The sequence below is a fragment of the Python bivittatus genome, unplaced genomic scaffold (assembly GCF_059951505.1).
Source record: "Python bivittatus isolate LINGU-HERP-01145 unplaced genomic scaffold, Pbiv_v1 ctg000220_np1212, whole genome shotgun sequence".
Classification (NCBI taxonomy): domain Eukaryota; kingdom Metazoa; phylum Chordata; class Lepidosauria; order Squamata; family Pythonidae; genus Python; species Python bivittatus.
In genome coordinates this window covers 4,027,961-4,052,240 of record NW_028277048.1, presented here as the reverse complement: position 1 = coordinate 4,052,240, position 24,280 = coordinate 4,027,961, and the positions used below count along the sequence as shown (strand labels likewise).

Genomic DNA, 24,280 nt, shown 5'->3' with positions numbered 1-24,280 from the left:
AATATATGGTTGCTTATTAATTCCTTTTAGAGGAACTCTTCAGATCATGGGATGGCAAACAGCCAACCAATGAAGAAAAAGGACATGATAATCTTCTGACAGACATAAGAAGCACCACTTTTTCATCCAGATGCTGGAACAGGGGTGGCAAATAAGTAATAGAAGAAGATGGGCTAGACTAATGATTGTGGGAATGTTTATCTGGTTGATATCCAGAATGTGATTGACAAGCAGTGGTCAATAACTAGAAACAGCATGCCAAGAAAGCTAGGCTTCCCATGCTACTTGGGATGGTGGTTGCTAGGATCTTTGGTGAATTTCAACCAACCCTTTGGGTAAGCATGAAAGAGACCCAAGTCTATTTTCACTAGGAAAATCTGTTGTCCTTACTGGGGTGGGATGACTATTTTGAGGGTGTTAATTAGCTGAAGAATGGTCAGCAGCATGAATTTCCCTCCCACTCCTCTTAAGAAAGAGGAATCACTCCAGGAAAGTTACCAATAGCTAATCAAGGCTGGCTAGACACGTCTCCTTGAAATGGAAGGGGAAGCGCAATAAAATGTACACACTGTGGCAATGTGGCAGCTTAAGAAAGAAAAATTGATTGTCGGTAGTATAGGAAAAGTTGGTATAAGATTGTCTAAATCTTGATCTGGCCAAAAAAGAATGTTTGGGTTTCCAGGGCATTCAGAGCCAATGTAATCTGCAAGTGAAGAAAACGTTCATCATTCTTAATCCTAACTAGAATATCATCTCCCGGCAAGGCAATATGCAAGCAGTGAATACAGTGTGCAACGTAATGAGATTTTTACCTCTGACAATGCAAGAAGAACTAGCACATTAAGATGGATCTCAATTTCCCAAAATTGGGGTACACAATGCCTTTGAATGCATGTTAAGGCTAGTCTGTTCTTGCAACAATGTTCATACAAGTCCTTTTGCAAACAAATCTAGTCCTGTTTTTTCTCCCCAAGTTATCTCAATTTCAGGAACCTATAGAATATAGGGTTTTTATCATTGTATTCTTACACGATTACAAACAGAAAACTCTTGCTGATATACTGCATTTCAAATCACCTGGAGAGCTCCAGAAGATGTTGGACTACAACCCCCAGATGCCCCAGCCACTGAGGGTTGCTCAAGTAGCTTAGTGACATCAGGAGAGCCACAGTTTCCTCTGAACATTTCAGAAGGGGTGGAAGAGGCCCAGAGAGCAGGTGAAGAAATGAGCAAAGCTAAGCAAGATTCGAAAGGCCTGAAGGCTCTATTTCCAGTCTCAGATGCACTAAATCATTCCAAGGGCAAAGCTCCTCCTGAACAAGCAGGAGACAAAACTACTGTGCACTTTTACACTGGCTGCATTGGTCCAGAATAACTACCATCCCTTTATTGATAATCGTTAAAACACAATTAGGCCGTGCAGCCACTACACACATACCCATGAATAACATAACCTTGGTTTACTGAATTAACCCAATTTTCTGGATGTACATGACCACTAAATCACAAACCAACCCATGGCTGGGTTCACACAACACCCTGAGCCAGAAACTAGCCAACTATATTTTAATCAAGCATGTTGTTCAAACTCAGCCTAATCTTCTTCTTCCATGACCATATCCAGACCTATGGTTGAGAAAGGGGTGGAAGGCGTGTAGTTTTAGTTAAACTTCATACACCAATGCACACACACAGAGTGTGCACCCAGCAGGACATTTAAAGGATTTTAAGGAGAAATAACCGATAAAAAGTCATATTCGGTGTGCAAACTCAAATACTTATCTATGGGGACACCTAGGTGTGGTATCTTCCAGCAGTCCCCCTTGGGCTGAGACTATTCCCTTGAAACTTCATCTGTAGCCTAGTAGTGACACCCTGGAACATGTGTCCACTAGAAGTCCATAGGGTGGAGCAAGTGATGCCATGCGGGTCATGATAACATTGGAAATTATGAGATTTGCATCTTTTGTGCAACAACATCATGATGCACGTGAATCACCGTGGCTTCCACTGTGGCAGCGCACCCATAATGAAGAAAATGGAAGATGGGGGTTCTGATTAAAAAGATGTACACCTGCTTCTTCGATAATCCTTTGTACACATAAGCAGCATCTGCAGCTGTTTGGAACATCAAGGCCACCCTTTCCTTAACAGTGACTATTTTTGCAGCCCTAATTATTTCCTTTGCCCAGAAGGGAGGCACTCTATGACAGGGCTTTCCCCGCTGAGTGACTGCAGGTAAAAGGGGAAGGTAACAATTTGAGCAGAGGAACCTGACTGCTCCCTGTAGAACAAGCTCCACCTGCCATCTTGCCTCACGTGCAGAATTATTAAAGAGATCAACAGCTGTCCCCTTTTGCGTCTGGTCAGGAATGGCAAATGACGTGAGGTTGCTTTGCAAACAGGGAGCTTGTAGGAGTAATCAGCTGGGTTCATTTTTCTGCCCCCTCTTTCTGTTGGACTTAGGGCTCTGGCCTGGTTTTAACCCAACAGCCCCGCCTGGTCATTCGGCTCTGCTTTTTCCCCTCCATTCTCTCCAAGCTCGTAGGCAAGCACCTACCAGAGCTGCCCGCCCCTGTGTTTCTTCTTACCTGTCCGTCACGGACGTCCAGCAAGCCCGTGGTCTTTTGCTGAGTTTCTTCTGGGGCAGAAGGGAGTAGATGAGACTGGGGGTGGGGGAGCTTCTGTCCCGCTCAATGGGATGCAGTCAGAAGAGCCAAGTCAAAGAGCAGATGCATCTTTTAACACCCCCACCACCTTAGCCAGGCCTGACTTGGCTCCAAGCCTTTCTTGTGTGTGTATTTGTGTGTGAGTGCCTGGGTCAAAAGACCGAGGAGGGAAAGAAGGCTCTCTCGGCTGTCAGGAGCTCAGTCAGGAGCTGGTCAGGCCGGTTTCAGTTTGGAAAAAGCTGAGAGGCAGGCAGACTTGGGCGAGGGGAGGTGAGTTTCCCCACAGGCAGCACCAGCAATGCTGGGCCCTGGCGCCCTTGAAAACCTCCCCCCACCCCCACTGCTGGGTCAGTGACTTATCAGCTGCCTAGCTGAATTATTTACCAGCATTCCTGGGCTGCCTTGTTTGGTTACCTTCTGGATGTGTCCTCCCTCTGAGACCTTCTTACGGCCAGAAAATAAGAGAGACGCGGCTGCCGCCACCTCTCAAATGGTTGAACGCCAGTCATGCTTAAAATCGGGTCCTTAATGGTAAAGCTGGCCATAGACAGCTCCTGTGGGACTCTCCTTCTGGGTCATCCTGATTCTGCCCAACTGACTCCCTTCCCCTGGCACAAAGCTCTCCCCGGCTCTTTCATGGCTTGGCGAAACAAAGCCAAAGAAAACAAAAAACAAACGAAAAGGCGTTCATTTCATGGAATCGGCTGTGCCCACAAGGGCTTATGTTTCAATTGTTTCTCTTTCCAAAAGCTGTTCAGCTACCAGAAGACTCTGCAATTAGGTTTTCACAACACACCCATGGTTTTCAAAATTACCCCAATTTTCTGGGTTTACATGATATGACTGCAAACATGTGAATCACCATTAGATAGCAGCAAAGGGATACAAAACTCATTCTTTGCTGCCATCTTACTGTTCCCTGGATTTTTGCAGTATACTCAAAATCTGTTATTTTTCAAATATGACTTAACCATGCTGGCTGAATTCATATAATATACTGGGGTAACATGTAATTGGCTCATTTGTGATTCAGTTTATTTAGCCAAGTTAACGTTGTTATTTTTGTTTTAGCGCACTAAAAGTTTGGTGTAGTGGGTAGGATGTTGGACTAGGACCAGGGAGACCCAGGTTCAAGTCTTCCCTTAGCTATGGAAGTTCAATGGGTAGCTTTGGCCCAGTCACTGTCTCCACCCAACCTACTTCACAGGGTTGTCGTTGTGAAGAAAAATGGGAGAAAAGAACGCTGTGTATATCATCTTGAGTTCCTAGAGAAAAAGCAGGATAGAAATTGAACAAGTAAAAAAAATAAAATGTCTACTTCTTGGGAATGGGTTCTACACATTAGTCATTCTTGGTAGATCCAGCCTCACATCTTGCACCCAACTATGCTGGTTTTCAACACCCATAATTTTATTTATTTACTTATTCATTCATCCATCCATTCCGTTTTTAACCTGCTGTGATTCAGTCAAGATTCCTAGCAGTTAAGAATAGGTTTACAATATTAAAACATTCACAGCAATAGCGAAACATCCATGGTAAATTAATAACAGTAAATAATAACAACCACATATAACCTATTTCACCTCAGCTCAACACATTCAGCCTAGATGGTGTCATCTTGTCCTACAAATGTGCTTTGGAAGAACTCATTTTTAGCGTCTTAAACAATTTCACAAAGTTCATGCAACTAGCGAGTGACAGGTTTCTCTATACCAGTTAAAAGATAAAGTTTTCATAACACAGATTCCATTTTCATCTACTAATTCTTATAGATCAGCTATCATTAAAAGGCAGAAAAGCCTTTGTTGTTTTTATGGTGATCTAAATAAGATTTTATTAAAACTCCCCAAGATCACTGTGGGGGGCGGGATCAGCAAAACACAATGTCTTGTCCCCAGTCTGTAATCTGGGAGAAATGATCATATATTCGTCCTGAATTGCATTTTACCTCCTCTTCCTGGTACTCTAATTCTGTTTAGTGTGTGGTTTTGTGAAGCTAACCTATAGGCTTGAGGTTTTGTATATTTCCTGTTATTTGTCTAGAACAGCAAATTCAAATCTTAAAGCCTTTCCTTGCATCTGATCAGCACACAAACATGCCCTGGCAACTTCTTTTCTTCTGCTGTATTCCTATAATGCAGCCATCATCTAGTCCCTAGCCCACAAGTGAGACAGACATAAATTGTCCATAATGTGACCAGTAATATTTGCCCCCTTATTCTGCCACCATCTCATTCTAGCCCTCAAATGTAGAAATTTCATTAGATGTGATCATGTTTTATGCTGGAGAGAAGTCGGTTGACTGTAATCCCTTGAAACAATCTAACAGAGGCAGAATAAGGATTGGTAATTGGGACAGCAAATTTCATGCTGATGTAGTTTTATGTTGGCTCAAGGATGGCTGGAGAACGCTTGAACTCAGCAGTGGGGAAAGACAGTAGGCTTAGATCAAATGATCAGTGCAATAAGGAGTTAATGTATTGTATCAATTCAGGGGATATAATTTATGAATGCTGTCTTGTGTTAATTCCCTGCAAGGAAGACATCATGATAAATAGAGGCTAAGAAGGCAAATGTTTCTCTAACTCCTCGCTGTCATCTAGTGGTCATCCAGGGTTTTGCAGCCCACATGTGATAGACCTGCCTTAAACTCATATAACTTGGCTGAATGTGTAGATAAAATTTCAGATGTCCGTAATGGTTATGAACCAGTTTGCCCATCTATTGCCTGATCTTAGGTCGAGGGTGAGGAACCAGCATGGCAAATGATGAAGGATGCTGGGAACTGTAATTCAGCAACACTGGCAAGATCACAGATTCTCCTGTCCTACTGATGGGACCACATGCCAGTGATAGAAGGTGTGTTCAGTCCCCAGTGTCCCTAGACAGTGCAGGAAAGAACATCTGGCTGAACCCCTGGGGAATTGTGGCCAAGGCAATGTCCTACTGAGATGAAGGGCCAATGGCCTTTTTGTTAAACTGTTTTTTTGTGGTCCTGGGACATCTTGCAGGCTTGTTGTGAAGTTATTTTAATCAGCATTTTGTGGAGGAAAAATAAGAACCACAAATGAAGCCCTTCATAATCACACAGTATCTCATCAAGTGGTTAAACTGTTATTTATTATAAGATCTGCAGGTTCTGAACCCAGTGCAACTGTATGGGCTGGGACCAGCAGCATTAAACTAAACAACTGTCACCCTCATTTCTGTTCCTGTCTTCCTTTGTAGATGAATAACAATTGGGAATATTGCTAATTAATCCTCTTGCGACCCCTGCTGGCAAGCAAAAAAGGTTCCTGAGTTATGTTATGTTATGTTGCCTTCTTTCCACATTTCAGCTGCTGCTATCTCCATATTTCAAAAGCATTGCCCCCAACACACACTCAGTTCTTCCTTACATTCACTATTTTCCATAGCTATTTCGTGGGGAAAGTGCTGTAGGATCTGATCTTTCAGAATAAAATGCAGCTCTGCGACCACTGGGTCACACTGTCACCAGCTGTGGAAGTTTACACTCCTACCTCTGATATCAGCTTTTCTTTTGTCTCAAAGTTCAGATAAGCATGCCAAAAAGCAGGTGTACTATTCTCCCTTTTCCAACTCGGCAATTAAATGTTAGCTTCTCTTCCTAAATATCTTGAGCCATAAGAAACAGGTAGAATGGATATTAAAAATAAACACGTTAATAGAATTGGTTAAACATTGCTGTGCAATCCGATTCATGTTTTTCAATCTATTTCTCCATATATTTAACATATTATCAGACAGAACAATTTCTCCTAACTCTTGTGTTTTTTTCTTCCAGTTTTCACTGCCCCGACATCATTTTCATTTAACACTGAAGAGATAAAAAAGAAAATGCTTACATTCAGGCATTCAGTGGAATGCCATTACTGCTGTTTCACTCTTGATTTCAGCAGAATTTAAAACCTGGTCTCAGTAGAACGTAGCCACACAAATTATTTCCATGTCAGTGTAGTTGAGCCTTAGAATGTATGAAGTGAAATGTCTGTGAACTTAAGCAGATGCCACATCTGGGCTCAAGGAGAAGAGCATCCAGGTGAGACAGCATAAGAACTGGCTTCTGAGAGACTTTCCCCCCACCCCATTAGAGGCGCTTGTCACCTATTTTTTATTCTTAACCACCAAAAGCATTTATTGTTTGCATAACATGCCTGTGACACCTTGAGGTTCATCTCTCAGGAGTATTAAGCAGCTTAGTCTTCTAAAGACAGCTGTGTAGCAAACACTGCCCCACCAGGACAGGTTTGGTGATTAGCAAGACAGAAATAGAAATACATTGATCTAGGTTAACTTACAGGATGTTGGGAAGAAGGGAGATCCATAGACACGGTATGCAGCAGGAATGCGTGATTCAAGATATGGTCCCCAGAATCTTTGCAAGAGTGCTGGTGTATTAATGCTCAAACTGTACACAAAAGTGGATTTGTGAAATTATTGGGTCTCTTTTTACATTAGAGTCCTGGTGATGAGAATGTTCTCTTTTGCAGCATATATATTGAGTCCTTACTGGCACCATCATATGTGAATGCGCTTTGGCAAAGAGACCTTATTGTTCTCAAGGTGCCCTAGATAATACTTTACCCTCCTAAAATGGAATAAATTCTATTAGTATCTCCATAACCATGTATCCTGCTATGTGGCCATTAACATCCAAGACTAATTACAAGCTGACTATTTCCTTTTTTACTTTCCCATATTCTTTGCATTCTTCCCTCCATCTCCATATACGCATCCTTGGTGAATAATTTCCTGCAGTATTGTCACCAGCACAGTCAAATATGTGAGAGGTAATTAACTTGGTGCTCTCCAGTTGTTTTGGATCACAGCATTAATTTCATGTCTAGAAGGGGGGGGGGGACTAAAGCAGAATGGGCTGGATAATTTGGAAGTCAAAGTGTCAGTATAGTTTTTGAACCTCAGTTGCCTTTCTTCTCTGGAGTGTTCACTGTGTTTTGTGATGCAGCCCTGTTTCTGGTTGCTGCATCATAGAATCCTACTATTTCCTGATTTCATCCCAGTACATAAACTAGCCTTTTGTAGATAGGTTGTTGTGTTATTTTGCTGCCTGCCTGCCTGCCTCTTTGGGTGTGCTTGGATAGAGAGCAGGGTTTCTCAGGTGAAATAAACTGAGTGAGTTGGGGGATTCTTACCTTGAGGGATGTAGCAGGTGAAGAGACTGATATCTTCAAGAGTCAAACAAAGAGCTGAACTACCTATTACGAAGCAGGTGGCACAATGTGTAGAGCTCTTTCTCTGTTGCAGATCACCTTACATTTTAATTGTTGGTTTGTGAAACTCACTGTCCAAGGATGTGTGTCTTATGGCTATAGCAAACCACTTCTGAACACGTTGCCTACAGGAGTTAAGTCAGACTTGAAGGCAAAAAAAGAGGAGGAAAGGGAGGTGATCATCATCCTATTATGGTGTAATGTGGTGTAGTGAAGCCAGCATGTAGGTTGTAGATTGTTTGGTTTTGTCTTAGTGCAACATTTGAATCCAGCCATTGTGCTGAAGTTACAGCATAGTGCAACATGTGAATCCACTCACTGTGGCTTAGTGAACAAGATGTGATTAAAGCAGATTGTGGCTTAATGTGATGTGGAAACCAACCAGTGGTGTAAGGATATATAGATGTTACAAATACCTGAGTATTTTTTTTTTCATTTGTGAATTATTGGGTGGGTGTGGTACTTGGGTCTAATCCCAAACCATGTTGCTGGGAGCTGCAGTTTTTCTGCTATGTGGTTCTCAATGTAGATCCAAAATATTAGTCACCTTCAATAGCATCTCAGGAGGATGTCCCAGGATCCCTTGCAGCACACAGAGGCCCAGATCTCATCCTATAAGTTGTTCACCTAACACCTTAAGCCAAAATATAGTTTGCTTGGGTTTGTCTTACAGCGTTGGGTGAAGCCAACCATTGTGTGTATCCAGGCTTTTTGGGTACAGGAATGTGAGGTATCTCAACCCACTTAGGGCTTCACTGGCACCCTCACAATTTTGCTCTCCATCGGTTCCTCAACATGGGTTGAGAGCTTGGTGCAGTCAGGTTTACTCTGTGTATAGTTGACCTTGGACTCTGCATGTCTCTTTCCTTTGGTGCTTTTTTTCCCTCTTCCATTCACAAAATCGATCCTAATCTCCCCAGGATGACGTGAAACATTTTGAAAGAACATTTCCTCCTCATTGCTACAGGCTCTAGAATCTGGATTGCTCAGGTTTCAGCTTGGGTAATAATAACATATTTGGGACAGGAGGTGACTTTGCCATACCTTGATCCCCAGAAAGAGCTATGTGGAGCTTGGCACCTCCATGGACTGTGCCTGTCCTGCCCCCTTCCCTCCCCTCCACTGCAGCAATCTGGCAGATGGATCCAGCCTGTACCAGGCAGCAAAGGGTGATTCAGTGAAACCTCTCAGTCTGAGTGTTAGTTAATCAAGTCCTTGAGTGTCCTCTAATCCCACCAAACAACAGAACTTGATCTTTCTTTTCTCTCTCTTTCAGCCTTTCTGTCACCACCTCCATACACTGGGGAAAGGACCATCCCAGGGCACAACTAATCCAAGCAGTTGCTTTAAGCAACAAGTTGTGAAGCAGCCTCCATGATCCAATAGAGGCATCTCAGGATGCTTTGCAAGATACAGAAGAATTGTGGTTTAGCTCTTAAATCACTGAATGGAGCTTCTTGGGGGTAGCAGGTTTGTCGGCTGACCTTTAATTCTTGGTATTTATTCCCACTTCCCTGCCATGATTATCAGCATGGGACTGTCCCCAGTTCAGATTTATGACCTGGGCTTGACAATGTCCCCTGCCTCATGGTTTGCCCCCAAGCCCATTTAAGCATACAAATCTCTTGTGGCTCAGCATTTTTCTTCCAGTCTTCTTCTGTTCTGCATTTTTCTCAAGCCAGGAGCATAGCTGTTTTTAGCTCACCTGATCTATGCTAACAGCGTTGATGCTATATTTGACTGACAGTAAAATAATTCAGTGGAGAGAGGGAGATGCTTGGGAATGCTTGCTAATGAAAGCACTGCAGGTAACATCCAGTTGGGACTGACCTGATATCTGTGGTGGTAGACTTGTGGCCTTCCAGATGTCATTGGACTACAATCCCTATAGACATCTGAGCAAGCCAAGATAGCGTCAAAACATCGTGACACAAACTCCACCCTTACCTACTTGCGTCCTAATGTTTGATATAAGTATGCAAGTTGTGGGTTTGAATCATGATGTCTCAATGTGCATTTATGATATACATTTCAGTACCTCCCTCTGAAATGATCCCTGTGGACTCTTTTGACAGTTAGGTTGTGATGGAAAGCAAATAGCACATTTTATACATAAATATTCTCTTCTATTGATACATAAATAAGAAAATAGAAAGCTGTGGCCTTATCTTTGGTCTATAAGGATGATCCCAAATCCAGTTATTGTGGAAGGTGGGGACAGTTTTTCCATCCATCATCTTCACATCATGGGTCAGTAAGGTTTTAGATGGGATTCCCAATTTATTTGGGCATAGCATCTCCCACTGGGAATGCTGTGGGCAAAGAGCAGGAATCTCATTTGTGAAGGGACAGAACAGGAATGATGATACAACTAGAAAATAAAGAACTACTTTGCACTGAAAACTCCATTTTTTTCCTCTTCCTGTTTCTGTAAGAAAATCATCCAGGAATTCTAATCTGCAGAAAGTGTCATTCTTCTCAAATATATAGCTTGTGAACAAATACAACCCTACCCCAAAAACAAATACTTTGCTGGGTGAGAGCACAGGCCCACTAATTTAGCCACCCAGTTCCAACAGCGACCAGACAGTTGCCTCCCCGAAATTCACAAGCAGAACAGGGAGGCAATGGTTCCCCCTTGTGAATGCAGCATTTGCTTAGTATTAAGAGCTATACTATTTCTGTACATGGAAGCTCCATTCATCTCCTAGCAAAGGACTTTTGACAGGCAGGAGTCCACCTTGGCTTTTTAAAGAAGCCTAAACATGTTCTTTCATAAGGCTGATATTTAACACTGTGGCCAGCTGCCTGTGCTTGGTTGCGCACCTGCGTTTTGGGCCTCAGGGTTATACATTTTCTTGGTAATTCTTTTCGTAGTTATACGGAGGCTCGGCTGAGTGAGTCTTGCCAGCAGATTAGCCTCGGGCATGTAATTGGCTGAGTGGCTGAGCATAAAACACTGGGAGGCACTAAGCGCTCAGCACGAAGCACTGGCTGGCTGGGACTGAGTAGGGGTCTAGGAATCTGGCCAGGCAGGATCGAGAGCATCAGAGACAGGTAAGATGAGTCCCAGCTGGGCCTCTAAGACACCACTGCTGGCCATTGCTGCAGGGAAGAAGGGAGGAAGAAGGAAAGGGTGGTTGCTAAGCAAGCAATTATGCATTGTGTAATCCTCCTGAGAATAATAGGAAGAAGGAGTGAGAGAAAGAGACTGATTAAGGACATACTTATTGATTAGATGTATAGCCTGCCTTTATTTTGTATAATCCAGGCTCCCTCCTTATTTTCCCCACAACAACCACTCTGGGAGAAGGGTTGGGCTGAGAAAGAGCGACTCGCCCAAAGTTACACTCCATGTCTAGGGGAGAACTAGAACTCACAGTCTCCCAGTTTCCAGTCCAGCACCTTAACCACTAAACCAGACTGGCTCAGGTGTGGTATTGCATGACATGGAGCTGCATCTTCCCCCAACCACTGTCCCCTTTATCTATTCACCATTCCCAGATTTACAGCTTGTTGGCTGAGGGGAAAGTCCAGCATCAAAGGCATTCAGTTGTGGATCACCTCTCTTTGACAGTCATTGCTCTCAGACAAAAGGCCTTTGTCACTAAAGGATAGGAAAGTACTTTTCTTTTTTTTATTGTGGATTGAAATACCTTTAGCGTCTAATTTTGGCAACACCTAAGAATAGGATTTCGACTCCCCTCTACCAAGCTTTCTCTTTCCCAGCTCCTACAGCTGAACCTCATTGCTGCCTGTTAAGAACAGAAATGTTGTTATACCTGCTTTTCACAAAACCGAACCATGCTCTATCCTGGCAGATGGAAAACTTCCTTAATTATATGGCTGCAAGCTTTTAATTGTATCAGTGGAAAGACGTGAAACTGGATTATCTATGCAAGGCATCTGCTCTGCCCCTTGGCTACCTGAAATCCATAAAGCCAGTAACTGGAGGGGCATAATAAATTAAAGTGACTTGTGGGGCTCCGAGGATCTGGAGATAAGCCAAATGCCTGTTGAGGATGGCTGAAGAAGGAACTTTCAAAACCATTTTTTCAATTCCCAGAGACAGAGAGGGAAAGAGATGGTATAAGAGCATTTCTTCAAGTACTAGGAGAACACTCTTCTGACCTGTGGCCGGTTTTTATAGAAGGCAAGTCTTGATCAGTGCTGGAACATCTGCTTTTCTTGGGAGCATTTTGTTTCATGCACAATTCTAGAATTGCCAGAGATTGCTTGTTTAATATTTGCCAACATATTCCAAAAATGGGTCAGATGATGGATCGCTTTTGGATGAAGCTAAAATTTCCATTCAGTTTCCTGGGCAAGTTTTCTTTTTGTGTCCAAGTATATGTGGGAAGAAAGATTGGGATAGAGGGGGAGACAAGTTGGTACCCACCGGCCTTCTGAAATCCAAGGGAAATGTAATCCCTCCACATGGTTCACTAATCCCAGTTTCTAACCAGGAGGGAAGTTAAAAATTGGTCTGGTTCCTGGGAAACCAAAGATGTCCACCTACCTGGCCATGCTGATTTTTGCTGTTCTTCTGAGCCAGGGTGAGTATATGAGGCTTTTCATTAAAACTACAACCTTTTAAAATGATTCATTCAAGCTATAGGCCTAATGTTTTGCTGCAAAGTTCCAGTCAGCTGCATAGGGAAGCAAAGGAAGGAGCAGAAAATACTTTGAGAGGAGCTGCTGCTGCTCTTTGCTATTCTTGGAATCAACACTGAATGAATTGCATCAGAATTGAACCTGAAAAAGGAGCATGTGCTTTTAAAAGCTAATTGGTGGCAATTACTTAATTGATGGCTTTTGGTGGGGGAGGGGGCGCCAAAACCACCACCACTATTATACAGAAATTTGTAATTTTAACCAACACAGAGTTACAGTACTCAGCCAGATATCCCCTCCAGTTTGGGATTCAGAGGAACTGCCACTTTTATCACTCTGAAGGGCAGCCCTGGTCAATCACTGAAAATTAGGGGGGAGACTGCAGCCATGAAATTAAAAGACGCTTGCTCCTTGGGAGGAAAGCTATGGCAAACCTAGATAGCATATTAAAAAGCAGAGACGTCACCTTGCCGACAAAGATCCACATAGTCAAAGCTATGGTTTTTCCAGTAGTAATGTATGGCTGTGAGAGCTGGACCATAAAGAAGGCTGAGCGCTGAAGAATTGATGCCTTTGAACTGTGGTGCTGGAGAAGACTCTTGAGAGTCCCCTGGACTGCTAGGAGGTCAAACCAGTCAATCTTAAAGGAAATCAATCCTGATTGCTCATTGGAAGGATTGATAATGAAGCTCAAGCTCAGATACTTTGGTCACCTAATGCGAAGAGAGGACTCTTTGGAAAAGACCCTGATGCTGGGAAAGATTGAAGGCAAAAGGAGAAGAGGACGGCAGAGGATGAGATGGTTAGATAGCATCACTGAAGCAATGAGCATGAAACTGAGCAAACTCAGGGAGGCAGTGAAGGACAGGAAGGCCTGGCGCAATATGGTTCATGAGGTCACGAAGAGTCGGACACGACTTAACGACTGAACAACAAAGATAGAAGAGTCTTTCTTATTCAACCTCTACTGATGTGGACAGGCAAATATTAAAAGAAACATACAATAATATGGGCATAAAGATCCAAGGGATATTCAAAATATAGGGGAATGCAGAAAATATTTGTTCTCACCCTGCCAGCCGCATATTCTGTTCCCAGGTGTTTCCCCACTAGCTTTTTGCAAATTTGACTGTCTTTTGCCCTTCAACGTTATTTTCTTTTATTGTCAGGAGGGGGAGCCATTGTCTCATTATTTCTTAAAATCAGGAAATATAACAGCATCTGAAAGTCTAACAAATATGTTATTACCTAAATTATCCACATGAAAGTATGTATAACCATAAAATTGTATGGCATTGATGTGCCACAAGAACCTTTATTGTTTTTGCTGTGATTGACTAATGTGCTTGCCCAGTTGGAAACTCATAAGATGAGGGGAATCCCTGAAAAGTGAAAAGTCACATTAAAGAGATGAATGTCCTTTGTTCTAGATCTGGTGGAGAAAGAACCATTTCCTGCATGAACACAGAAGCATTATTCCTGTCCCTTCTTGACACTGGGGTGGGGCACAGCAACCAGGAGAGCTCAGCAGTGGATGAATTCAGGCAGATGGTGGGAAGCAAGGACATGGCCAAGGATGTCTCCATAACCACTGAACCCAATAATCCCTTGATACCCCCACTTGAAGATGCCAACAGTCTCATTGCCAAAAAAAATGCACTAGAAGCATCATCCAACCCAATACAAAAGGATGCCCCTGTGAAGAAGGCTTCCTCATCTCCAGTCCTGCTTTCACAAGGAATTAATATGGCACCTGTCTACCAAGGGCAGGATGATAGTCAGATCAAAATGCCAAATATCTCCTCAGAGCAGCAGAAAGAAGAAAACACTTTGCGTCAGCTGGCACAAGGAGAGACTGGCAGTCACCTTAAGTGTCATGACAATATTTTAAATGTCTTTCCAGAGCTGAAGCACTCAGATGGAATCTCCATACAGGAGGTCCAAGGGGTAGAGAGCAGGTTGTATCACTGCTCTGATAAGGCCCCCATTATACCTGCTGATGATTGCATACCTTTGGAATGTGTCCAAGAGGCTAAAAAAAATATTTTTGTTCCTGATGGAGCTACTTCAGATATTGCTTCAGAGCAACAGACATCCAATGATGTCTCAAATCAACCAGACCAAAAGATACAGGATGACACTGTAGATCATTCTATCCAATCTCCTGATGCATATTCAGGTTCAGCAGAGAAACCAGAACTTTCCAGTAGCCCCAAACAAACTCCTGCCTGTGAAGAAAAAAGTGAAGCTCTGGGTTCACCTAAATCTGTCAACTTGTTGCCTCTGGGGACCAATTCTCAAAACCAAACTAGGGAGGGAGAGTGTTTTATCTCCAATCATTCCAATTTTGATTTGACAGCTGAACTTCAAGGAATATTTCATCCTACCAATATTCATGAACAAATAAAGCCAAGCTGCCAAGAAATTACAGAGATAGGTAATGAAGTAAGAGTGCCCAGTGGGCAGAATCATCAGTTACTTTTAGCCTCAGAAGACAACCAGGGTCATGTCAATGGGCAGTTTTTGAGGAAATCCTTAGAAGATAATTACCAGACAACTGAGGAGCAAGTCACCCAAGATTCTTCCTGCAGTCCAAATTCATCTTCTCTGGCATCAGCAGACTCTCAGCTGGATGTTGACTCGTGCTGCCAGCAGAGGGCATCAGGTACAGGTTGTGACCCTCTTCCTCAGAAACTGCCAGCACAATCTCCTGTGGCAACCAATGACTCCTGTGGACCTGCCCACCAGGGCCTGGCTCCTGTATGTGACAGGCAAGACAGGGAAAGATTGGCTATTCATGAGTCAAGAGGAGCCGGCAACAATAATCAGTCCCAGGGCGAGGTTGGAGCAGAGTCTGTGCTGGAATCTGAGAGGCAAAAAGAAGAGACCAGGGACTCTGAGTCTGGAGAAAATACCAGCCAGCCAGAGGGAGCAGAGAACCTGGCTGATCCCAACAAACTGGACAAAGCATTTCCGGACTCACAAAGCCTACCTAATACAATTCATCCAACTAATTCCCAAGAGGCAATGGTTTTAGCCAGTGCTGAAGATCTGCTAGGTGCCAGGAATGGAGCAGACTCTCAAGGTTTAGCTAATGCCGCATATCCAGATATTGCTACAGAGTATTCTGGCTCCAATCCAACACCAAGAGAGCGATTACGACTTGATGCTGCAGACTCCACCAATACCAGAAATCTGGTGAGCCCAGCAGATCCAACTCCTGCTGCTGAGGAGCACTCTGTGAATGAAGGATCAGACTGCCCCACAGACTTGATGGGAAATAATACCCATCAGCCTGAGAACCCTTCTCACACTACTGAGACCCCAATTGAGCGAGAGATCCGTGTACACCTGGAAAGGGAAGAACTTCTACGGAGGGAGAGAGGCCTGGCCAGCTCTCGAGGTACCCAGGAATATGTGGAAGTGTGCATCAAACCTATCCTGAATCAAAGCATGACATCCTGCATAAAGCCAAAGGAGAAGGAGCGTCAGTGGGCTGGTGTCCAGATGCAGCGGGAGATTCAGCGGGAGTGTCGGCGTGAAGAGGACCTTGTGCAGCTGGGCAAGGTGAGAGGCACTTATGACCGTGGCACACCCCAAGAACTTCAGGAGAAGAAGATGATCTTTGAGCAACATTCCAGCCCTGAGATACCAGACTTCAGAAAGATGGTATATAGCAGCAACAACAATAGCATTATGGAAGGTGCAAGGGGACCATCTTTTGCTGAGGTCAATCGCATGCCCAACGTGATCGTCCTGGATTCTGGTGTTCCAGTACAACCACAGCAGCACATGCCAGAAAGAGCCTCCTTGGGTAGCCCCTTCTTCTGCTTGCGTGCCAAAAGCTCTCAGTCTCTGTTGGAGCAGGAGGTTCAGGAGGTCCAGGAACGAGAACGGGAGCTGTGGAGGCAGAGGCACGCCCTGTATGGCTCAGCATTGCCTTGCCAGCCAGCAGAAGACTCAGATCAAGTTGAGGAAGTTCCCTACCCCCCAGGTAAGTACTGTAGTGGTGGAGGGGTGGGGTGAAGAGAGGAATGTAAAAAGGACCACAGGCTTGGCTTTGACTCTAAGAATCAAAGCCAAGCGTGTGGTCCTTTTTCATTCTTCTTCAGTTTTCCCCAGACTGCTTTTCCCAAACTATTGTCACTCAAATGGACTACAGCTCTCCTTATCCCAGCCAGTGTATGTAGCACATTTGGAGAATGCCAACTTAGGCAAGGCTGTATTAAAAAATATGAAATGAAAGCAAAAAGGATTTGGGTGAAATGGAGGGATAAGAAAAAACTAAAAGAAAGTTCTTCAGGGACAGACAATTAATTGAATAAATAAATAATGGAATTCACTACTGTTATAACAGCCAACAGCTTAGATCAGTTTTCTCCACCCTGAGGACTTTGAGATGCGTGGGATTAAATATCCCAGAATTCCCCATACATTTGTAAAAGAACAATAATTTGGGGAAGGTTGGCTAGACGGCTATAAGGGGAATTAGATCAATTTATGGATAAATCCATCATTTTTTAGAAGCAGTATAACTCGATATATGAGCTGGGAAACAGTGATGTTTTTATGGGCTTTCTGTGCTTTCCAGAGGCATGTGGAAATTGGTAAATGTAGGATGCAGATCCCTATGAGTGTTTGGTCTCATGCTGCAGGCCTCTTCTGAGGTTAGTTCATTCTGAGACTAGCTTGCTCAGTGTCAAGTGGTTAAAGGGCTTGATCTGGTCAATCAAATCACATGCCAACTATCATCTCACTGCATGACCTTGAAAGAGCTGCTTGGCCTGCTTCCTCTAAGGTAAAGGAATGTAAAAAAAATAGAAGCAAAATAGAAATGCCCAGAAACCTAAGGACAAAAGTACGTTTGGGGAAAGGATTCTGAATTGCTAACACCAATCAATCTTATGCCATTTGTTCAAACTTGAAGAAAGAAAGAAGAAAACCTAATGATATGATCAGCTGTGATGTCGTAGAATTCTATATTGATGCCATCGAATTCTGTTTTGTTTTACTCCTACTCGTTTCAGCATGATAAAATGGGCTGATGATATAAAGTAAACCAGGAGCAGACAATCTGGTCCACCCAAGTGTTTTGCCTTCAGCTCCCTGTCAACATGGCCAACAGCAAGGAATTCTGGAAGCCATGCCTTGACTGATGTGACACATGTTTTGTCACTTCTCCCTTGTGTCCCTTTCTTGATGCCTATGGGTTAAGTGTCTTGTATGAGCTACAGCTGCTATCTGGATGTCCCACCTCTTGTTCTGTGCCTGTCATGACAGCTAATGTGATGCAGTGATAAAAGAATGTTAGACAAAGGCAGAAAAACCTGTGTTAAAATCCCTTTAATTTCATCAGCTGACCTTGCAACTGTCAGTTTATCCCAGGGCTGATACAGAGTGAAATGTGGTATGAGAACTTGGCATCCAGCAGACTTGGCATGTGTATCTAGAGGGTGGTAAAAGGTTTCTAGGGTGTTGTAGCAAACACTGGATTGAACTTTAACAGAGGCGAGACTGAAAGGGAAAGCTGGGTGTGAATTTTATGGCCCTGAGTATATTCTCAAAAGGTAGAACAAATGCAGAACTCATAGAGGAAATGGGGCAGAAACCCAGGGGGAAGAAGGACCCGTTTCTCATCTGTCTGTGGCAGTGCTCAGGCCATGCTGTCCTCATTCATATGTTATGTCTAGCCATGATGAAGCTTGGGATTAAGTACATTATGCAAACCCAGCCATCATGGTTTGTAATCTGTAGTTTATTTTTAACATGAAGTATGGATCCTGCCAGTTGTAAGTTATTTAATAAACCAAGTTTAAATAAATGTGTGAACCCAGCTACTGTCTGAATTTGAAGCCCTTTCCTGTTACCAGTTACTCAAACATGAGAAAAATAGTTCTGCATATGCTCAATTTCCCCACTAGTGACTTGTAGCATCTTCATAGCATCACTCAGCCATTGTTGAAGTGACTTGTTGTTGTTGTTAATATCATTATTGTTATTTTGGTATAATGATGGGTGGATGTCTCTAGAAGTTGCTGCAAGCTGGTAGTTGGGGGGAATGATCACAGAAGCATTGCTGTGCTGATGGGACTGTGTGGCTACTAAGCTGGACTTGCTTCCCTTTTTCCCTCTTTGCAGAGAGACCTTCCTGCAAGAAGCTGGATGTCACTTGGCCGCCTCCAAGCACTTCAGAAAACGTCCAGGTGAATAGCCTCCATCAGGTAATAAGCATGGTAGCCACAGTTATCCTCATAGCTATGATATGTCATGTGTGTTACAGAACGTAGCTAGATGTAGCAAGCTCTTAGCACTCCCAAATGTGTATGTGGCATAGAACTATAATCCTACAAGAATGAAGGGGCACAATCTTCCTGTCTCACTCATGGATTTTTTTAGAACATCCAGATAACTTTTTCTTATTTCTTTTCCAAACTCTCCCATGTTTTCTCACCATCTTTATCTCATTAAAAAAAAATCCATTAATGAGGGTAGTACTAGGAGCCATCATTCTTGAAGCAGTTAAAGTAGTAACAGGCAGGTTAAAAAGGGGGGAAACTTATAGGAGACATTAATCATGGATCAACATATTCCATCTGGGTCCTCTCAGTTATTTTGTATTGCCCTTAGCTCTCCTCTCAGGAATATAGGTGGTTGTCTTGGTATAGGTAAAATTTCAGGTTCCTAGATCTTTTCTGCATTTTCAATCTGCCCCCTCCTCAATGTACAGTCTGTAACAGGGGCTGTTACAGGTCAGGGGTGATGAGCTTTGTACTCAATATACACCTAGGAATATTAGGGGGGAAAGAGGAGGCTGCTTTACTCTATACCAAGAGTTTTCCTGGCTGCACTTGGAGATGCTGGGGATTGAACCTGGAACTATCTGATTGCAAAGTAGCAAAGAGAAGGAACAGAATATTTATATACCATTGATACAATACCATTCTGTTATTTTACCTCCTACTTGTTCCTTCTCTTTGCTATCTTCCTCATTGTTAACACTGAGATTCAAAATTCCTTGGAGAAGAGAAACTTTGTTGTTCTTATAACTTATGCTGCTGTTCAAAGCTCTGTGTTTACTGAATAATTTATTTAAAATAACAGTAGGGGCCTGCTCACTATTTATTGTAGTAGCTTTGGCTTGCTTTTGCAGTTGATATCATCTGCCCGTGGTCCTTCACCATAACCCAGAACTTTATCACATACAATAGAAGTAGTTGCAGGATTGGAGCTTCGCTAAGAATCTGCTCCTTTGCAAAGATCGGACTCTGAAATTTACTTTGAAATATGTGAGGGGTTTGCTTGGGGTGGCTATGGTTTACCTGGTTAACCAAGTCCCATTTTATGGAATGGTGTGATTAGTATGGAGGGAGCTTGAATGGATTTATCTCTTGACGCTTGCGTTAATGAAGACAGAGGATGACAGAGAAAATGGAACTCCTTACCTTTTGTGTGCCAGATTGTAGCTATGAGTGGACATGCTTTAATAAGAGTGGGCAAGTGAGGGTCCTACATTTCACCCTTTCCTCCAAATTCAGATCTTCAGTCGTATGTGTGTATCTGCACTAATCAACTCCTGTTGCGTGTGCCTCTTTCAAAGAGACAAGAATGGCACAGTACCTAACCCGTGTCTACTCATAGCTGTAGTTTATCATTCAAAAGATAAGTGGCTCAACTTTGTCATTCTCCTACTGTTTGCAGAGAGAGAGGTACAAGATCATCTCTTGGGCAAACTGTTCTCAGAGAACAGACCTGCATGCATCTCTGCAGCACACAAAATCCTTGCTGCTATTTAAAACAGTGGAAACAAATGCTGTTTCCCTCCTTTTGCATATCTCATTGCCCCGTCCCCCCCCTTTTTTTTTTTGCAAAACTTCAATGGACTCATTGTAATGCATTTACATTTGTTTCCTTTGCCCTCAGTCGCAACAGGGAAACCGTAATACTGTAATAGTAGCGCTGTTATTCTTAGGAATCTTTTCATGTGGCTGCAGATATTGGAAAGAATTTCACACGCGTCTGCTTCTTGTCATTTATTGATATAATATAAAAACAACAGCAGTGGACTTTCAGTTTTTTATGTCTGAAATACCAAGAGGAAACAATGTGCCCGTTACAAGATTGAAGGGACTTCTATGGGGCTTGCTCATGAACTTCCTTTTTACGTCCCCTTTTCCTGCCTGGGCCTCTCCCCTTTCCTACTTGCTCAGAGAGGAGAGCCCATCACAAATCTTAGAAGAGGATCCTAGGAGTGCCCTAAGTGGCCAACATGCTGGTGCCAGCACTGGAGGACAAGATGATATGTTGTGTCTCTGCTGGACCAATTTGGAGCTTATTTATTTGTTTACTTATTTAACATATTCTGTCCTGCTTGCTTCCAGTCACGCCAACAGAGATTCACAATAAAAATACAAAAGAACAACCATACAATTCAAAAATGACAGATCTCATAAAACATCAGGTCTGTTAATACCAGTCTTTTACACTGGGGCTGTTAGAAATACAGTTAAATGAAATAACACACTAGCCTTTAGACGGTACAGTTCCAGCCCTAAAAAATCCAAGCAATATTTTTCAATAACATATTTGGAGCAGTGGAGGATTTGCTTGGGTTTAAAAATAAGTTTTTAACCTCTTCTTAAAACAAGTCAGGGATGGAGACAATTTCTAGAGGGAGGGAATTGCACAGGGCTGGTGCTGTCACCAAGAAAGCCTTACAATTAGTCAATTCTTAGTGAGCCTCCCTCTGGGTCAGTCCCTACAGTCAGTTCTTTCAGGGAGGTCAGAGGCAAGCTGGTAACAAATCTCTGTGCACCTTAAATTTGGCTTAGAAAAGTACAAGAAGCCAAGGTAGCTTTGCCAGAACAGGTGACCCATGACCTTGTCAGGCAGTACTGAGCTATGGTCCGTTGGCAGATTAAGATGCAACTTTAATCCATAACTGCTGTACAACGTGGCTTAAAATTGAATGGGGCTCAGATTGTCATACATCAATCAATCACCATGCCAGCCTCAACTTCTGAAAGCTTGCTTGAGAGTCTAACTGCTGTAAAGGAACAAACTAACTTGGCCCCAATCTAAAGAATGTAATTAGTATCCTGTTGTTGCTTGAGTCTTTTTACTAAAAGCATGTGATCTTTCTTGTGTGATAAGAGAAAGCATGATATACTGTACTCTGCTCCCATTTGCATCAGAAGGAGAAGCAGATCCTGTTTGGATTTTCTTCAAGTGCTAAGGCAGTAACCCTGAACACATTTACCGTGATGTGCACCCACTGAATCCAGCCATGTGCTCTGCACATACTTGTGAACTGGCAAATAGAAACCACAACTCCCAAAACACAGTGGCATTTGTGGTGGCATGATTTGGACATTTTCCCCCCCTTTATTAGGAAGAAGATTAATTTTCAATAAAGTGTACAAAGGGTACATTGGGCCTGCTTTAGGTCTATGATTCAGTTTTATGAATTAATACATTTATGAATTACTTTCTGAATATTCCTAGGATCATAAATCATTGCCTAGTAGAGGCAACTACTGATGTTGACAGTGCAACTAAATTGTTTTCTTTGGGGGATGGGAAGAATAAACATTAGTTTAATAGCAAAAATGTGGCTGCATGTTTTTCTTTGTTCAGAACCAGCCATGGCAACCTTCTTGGATTTAGTTCACATACTTGCTTTTTTCATGTGTTTCTTGAATCTCACAAACCCTTGTTTCCTCTTTCCCCTTTTTTCTCCCTCCCCATTCAACCCCACAGGTGGAGAGAAGCCCTCGACTCCTGCGTCGCCAGAGGAATGCCTTAATCCAGCGTTGGGAGTCTGGAGCTATTGGCAGTGAGGAGAGCCAGGATTAGGGGCTGCCACAACCTGAAGAGGCAACCGATTTGACCTCCATTCATAAGACACACAGGGGCTTCTCAAAGAGTCCCCTGGCCAAGTATAAGTGCATCTCTCTAGAGCCCATCATGCACGCTTTCCACTCAGCCTTTTGATCTGACAGAAATGTTCCAAAGCCTGTCTGCATTATCAGTTTGATTATGAGCAGAAAGGATGTTCATGGTTGGCTGCCTTCTCCTGAGATTTAAACTGGAGCAAGAAGGAAAGACTGTGGGTTAGACTGCCAGCTGTCTTATATAAGGGCTTATATAAGCAGAAAGATGGGGTATAATTTAGTAATAAATACAATTAAGCTCCAAATCCAAAGCACTGCAGTTCATATTAGTTTCATATTTATGTAGGCACACCTGGATGGACATTGATGTCTCCTTTAAATTGCTTTCCACTCATAGCTCTTTCCTAAAGTTTATAGCTTTGATCCATAGGGTCCTACCACATGCAGATTTTTCTGATCCATGGAGGTGGAGGTACGCTCCAAGCAAGGCTGGCTACCATGAGGATGTCTCAGTATACAAGGTTGAGGAGGACCTTTCTCTTTTGGAGGCTGGCAGTTAAATGGTTGGCTCTCTGGGTTGATTGTATCTCTGGATGCATATCCTCAGGGAAGGAATGTTATCAGATCACCAGTGATTGATTTTGTCCCCAGGTTTCTCATATTCAACATATGGCACATGGATTAAGCAGTTTATATTACTCCAATTCATAGGGGAGAAATCGTAAGAAAATATATCTTTGCAGACCTCCCCTCTGCTACTTGTTTTACAGGAGGTGCTGGATTCTGTCTATCTAAACAAAAAGATTGTTTTGCATAGGAGTAACCCCAAATTGCTGGCTTTTATAAATGCTGCAAGAATCTTGGTCTCTAAGAAATGCACAGAAACATTTGTTCTGTAGCCCTTTAAAAAGAAGTGTCTGAGTTTTTGTCACTGAGAAAATAAAGGACAGTCATTTTCCCCCAGAGCTAAAAGGCATTTAAGGGAAAGAGTGAACCTGCTTAATTAACTGTTATTTAGAAGGATAAATCTATAATAACATTTCCTTCTGTAAGTAAATGGATTTTATTGAATTAACATGGCATTTAATGCACAATAAAGCTAATTGGCAGAGGAGTCCTCTGCCTTGACTATTATGCCTAGGCTATGCTTCTGCTTTGTGCCAACAGAGGAACGATTATGTCAACATCTCTAGCTTAGAAAGGCAGAGAAGGATCCTATTTTATCTGGCTGAAGTGAGAGTACTCCACAAAGGCTTGGTTTGCTGAGGTCATTTTACTGGTCTGACTCATAAAACCACATTCTGGGAAGCAACAGGTGGTGTGGTTTAGAAATAGTATCTACAAGCTGATCTCATAGAAATTGGGTTTTGGTCACAGGCTCAACACCCATCAAATTCTTCCCTTGCCACACCTTTTGCTCAGTTCTGCTGCCCTTCTGGATGTGAATATTAGAGGCAGTGTTTGATTAAATAAAAAGTGAATGACTTCCACCCAAAGCCATACTTTCATCCAGTAGATTTATTCCTAGCCGTGCCAACTCCAGTGCTGTAAGCGTTTTCTAAGTATTTACCCTACCATTCCTTAAAATCAGTGTGAAACATTGCCTTTGTTAGCGCCACTTGTGTAACAGTTACTTGGCATCAGAACAGCTTAGTAGCCACTCCCAAACTCTGAAAAGCACTCCTTTCTAAACTCCTTCCCTTTGAAAACATTTTTTTTATTCAGGCTTTTAAATGAATGAAAAATGGTTGTTAATGACTGTATGATCTGTATGTTTTGTAAACCACTCTTTGATAGTTGGCATTCTGTAAATGTTTCAGTAAATAAAAGGACATTCTGCAATGTAGAACTG

At 42.8% G+C, this 24,280-nt stretch overlaps 2 protein-coding genes across 6 annotated transcripts in view; one reads left to right on the top strand and one right to left on the bottom strand.

Annotated features, from left to right (window-relative positions):
- PALM3 (paralemmin 3) overlaps window positions 1-2,975 on the bottom strand; it is a 34,696-nt gene extending 31,721 nt beyond the window's left edge. For all 3 annotated transcript variants that reach the window (XM_025171374.2, XM_025171373.2, XM_007435544.3), the window contains exon 1: window positions 2,592-2,975. The gene's annotated coding sequence lies outside the window, so the exon portion shown is untranslated. The remainder of the gene's footprint in view (window positions 1-2,591) is intronic.
- Window positions 2,976-10,903: 7,928 nt separating this feature from the next.
- Window positions 10,904-24,270, top strand: MISP3 (MISP family member 3). 3 transcript variants are annotated; one of them, XM_025171369.2, is made up of 5 exons: window positions 10,929-10,981; window positions 12,391-12,480; window positions 13,969-16,532; window positions 18,677-18,759; window positions 22,295-24,270. In XM_025171369.2, exons 3-5 carry the CDS (start codon window positions 13,997-13,999, stop codon window positions 22,388-22,390), a joined length of 2,715 nt encoding a protein of 904 aa, XP_025027137.2. In that variant the 5' UTR covers window positions 10,929-10,981; window positions 12,391-12,480; window positions 13,969-13,996; the 3' UTR covers window positions 22,391-24,270. The 3 variants fall into 3 exon arrangements, with proteins under 3 accessions (XP_025027138.2, XP_007435608.2, XP_025027137.2); XM_025171370.2 differs by lacking the exon at window positions 12,391-12,480 and having other exon boundaries at window positions 10,904-10,981; window positions 18,677-18,741; XM_007435546.3 differs by lacking the exon at window positions 12,391-12,480 and having other exon boundaries at window positions 10,904-10,981.
- The last annotated feature ends 10 nt before the right edge of the window (window positions 24,271-24,280 follow it).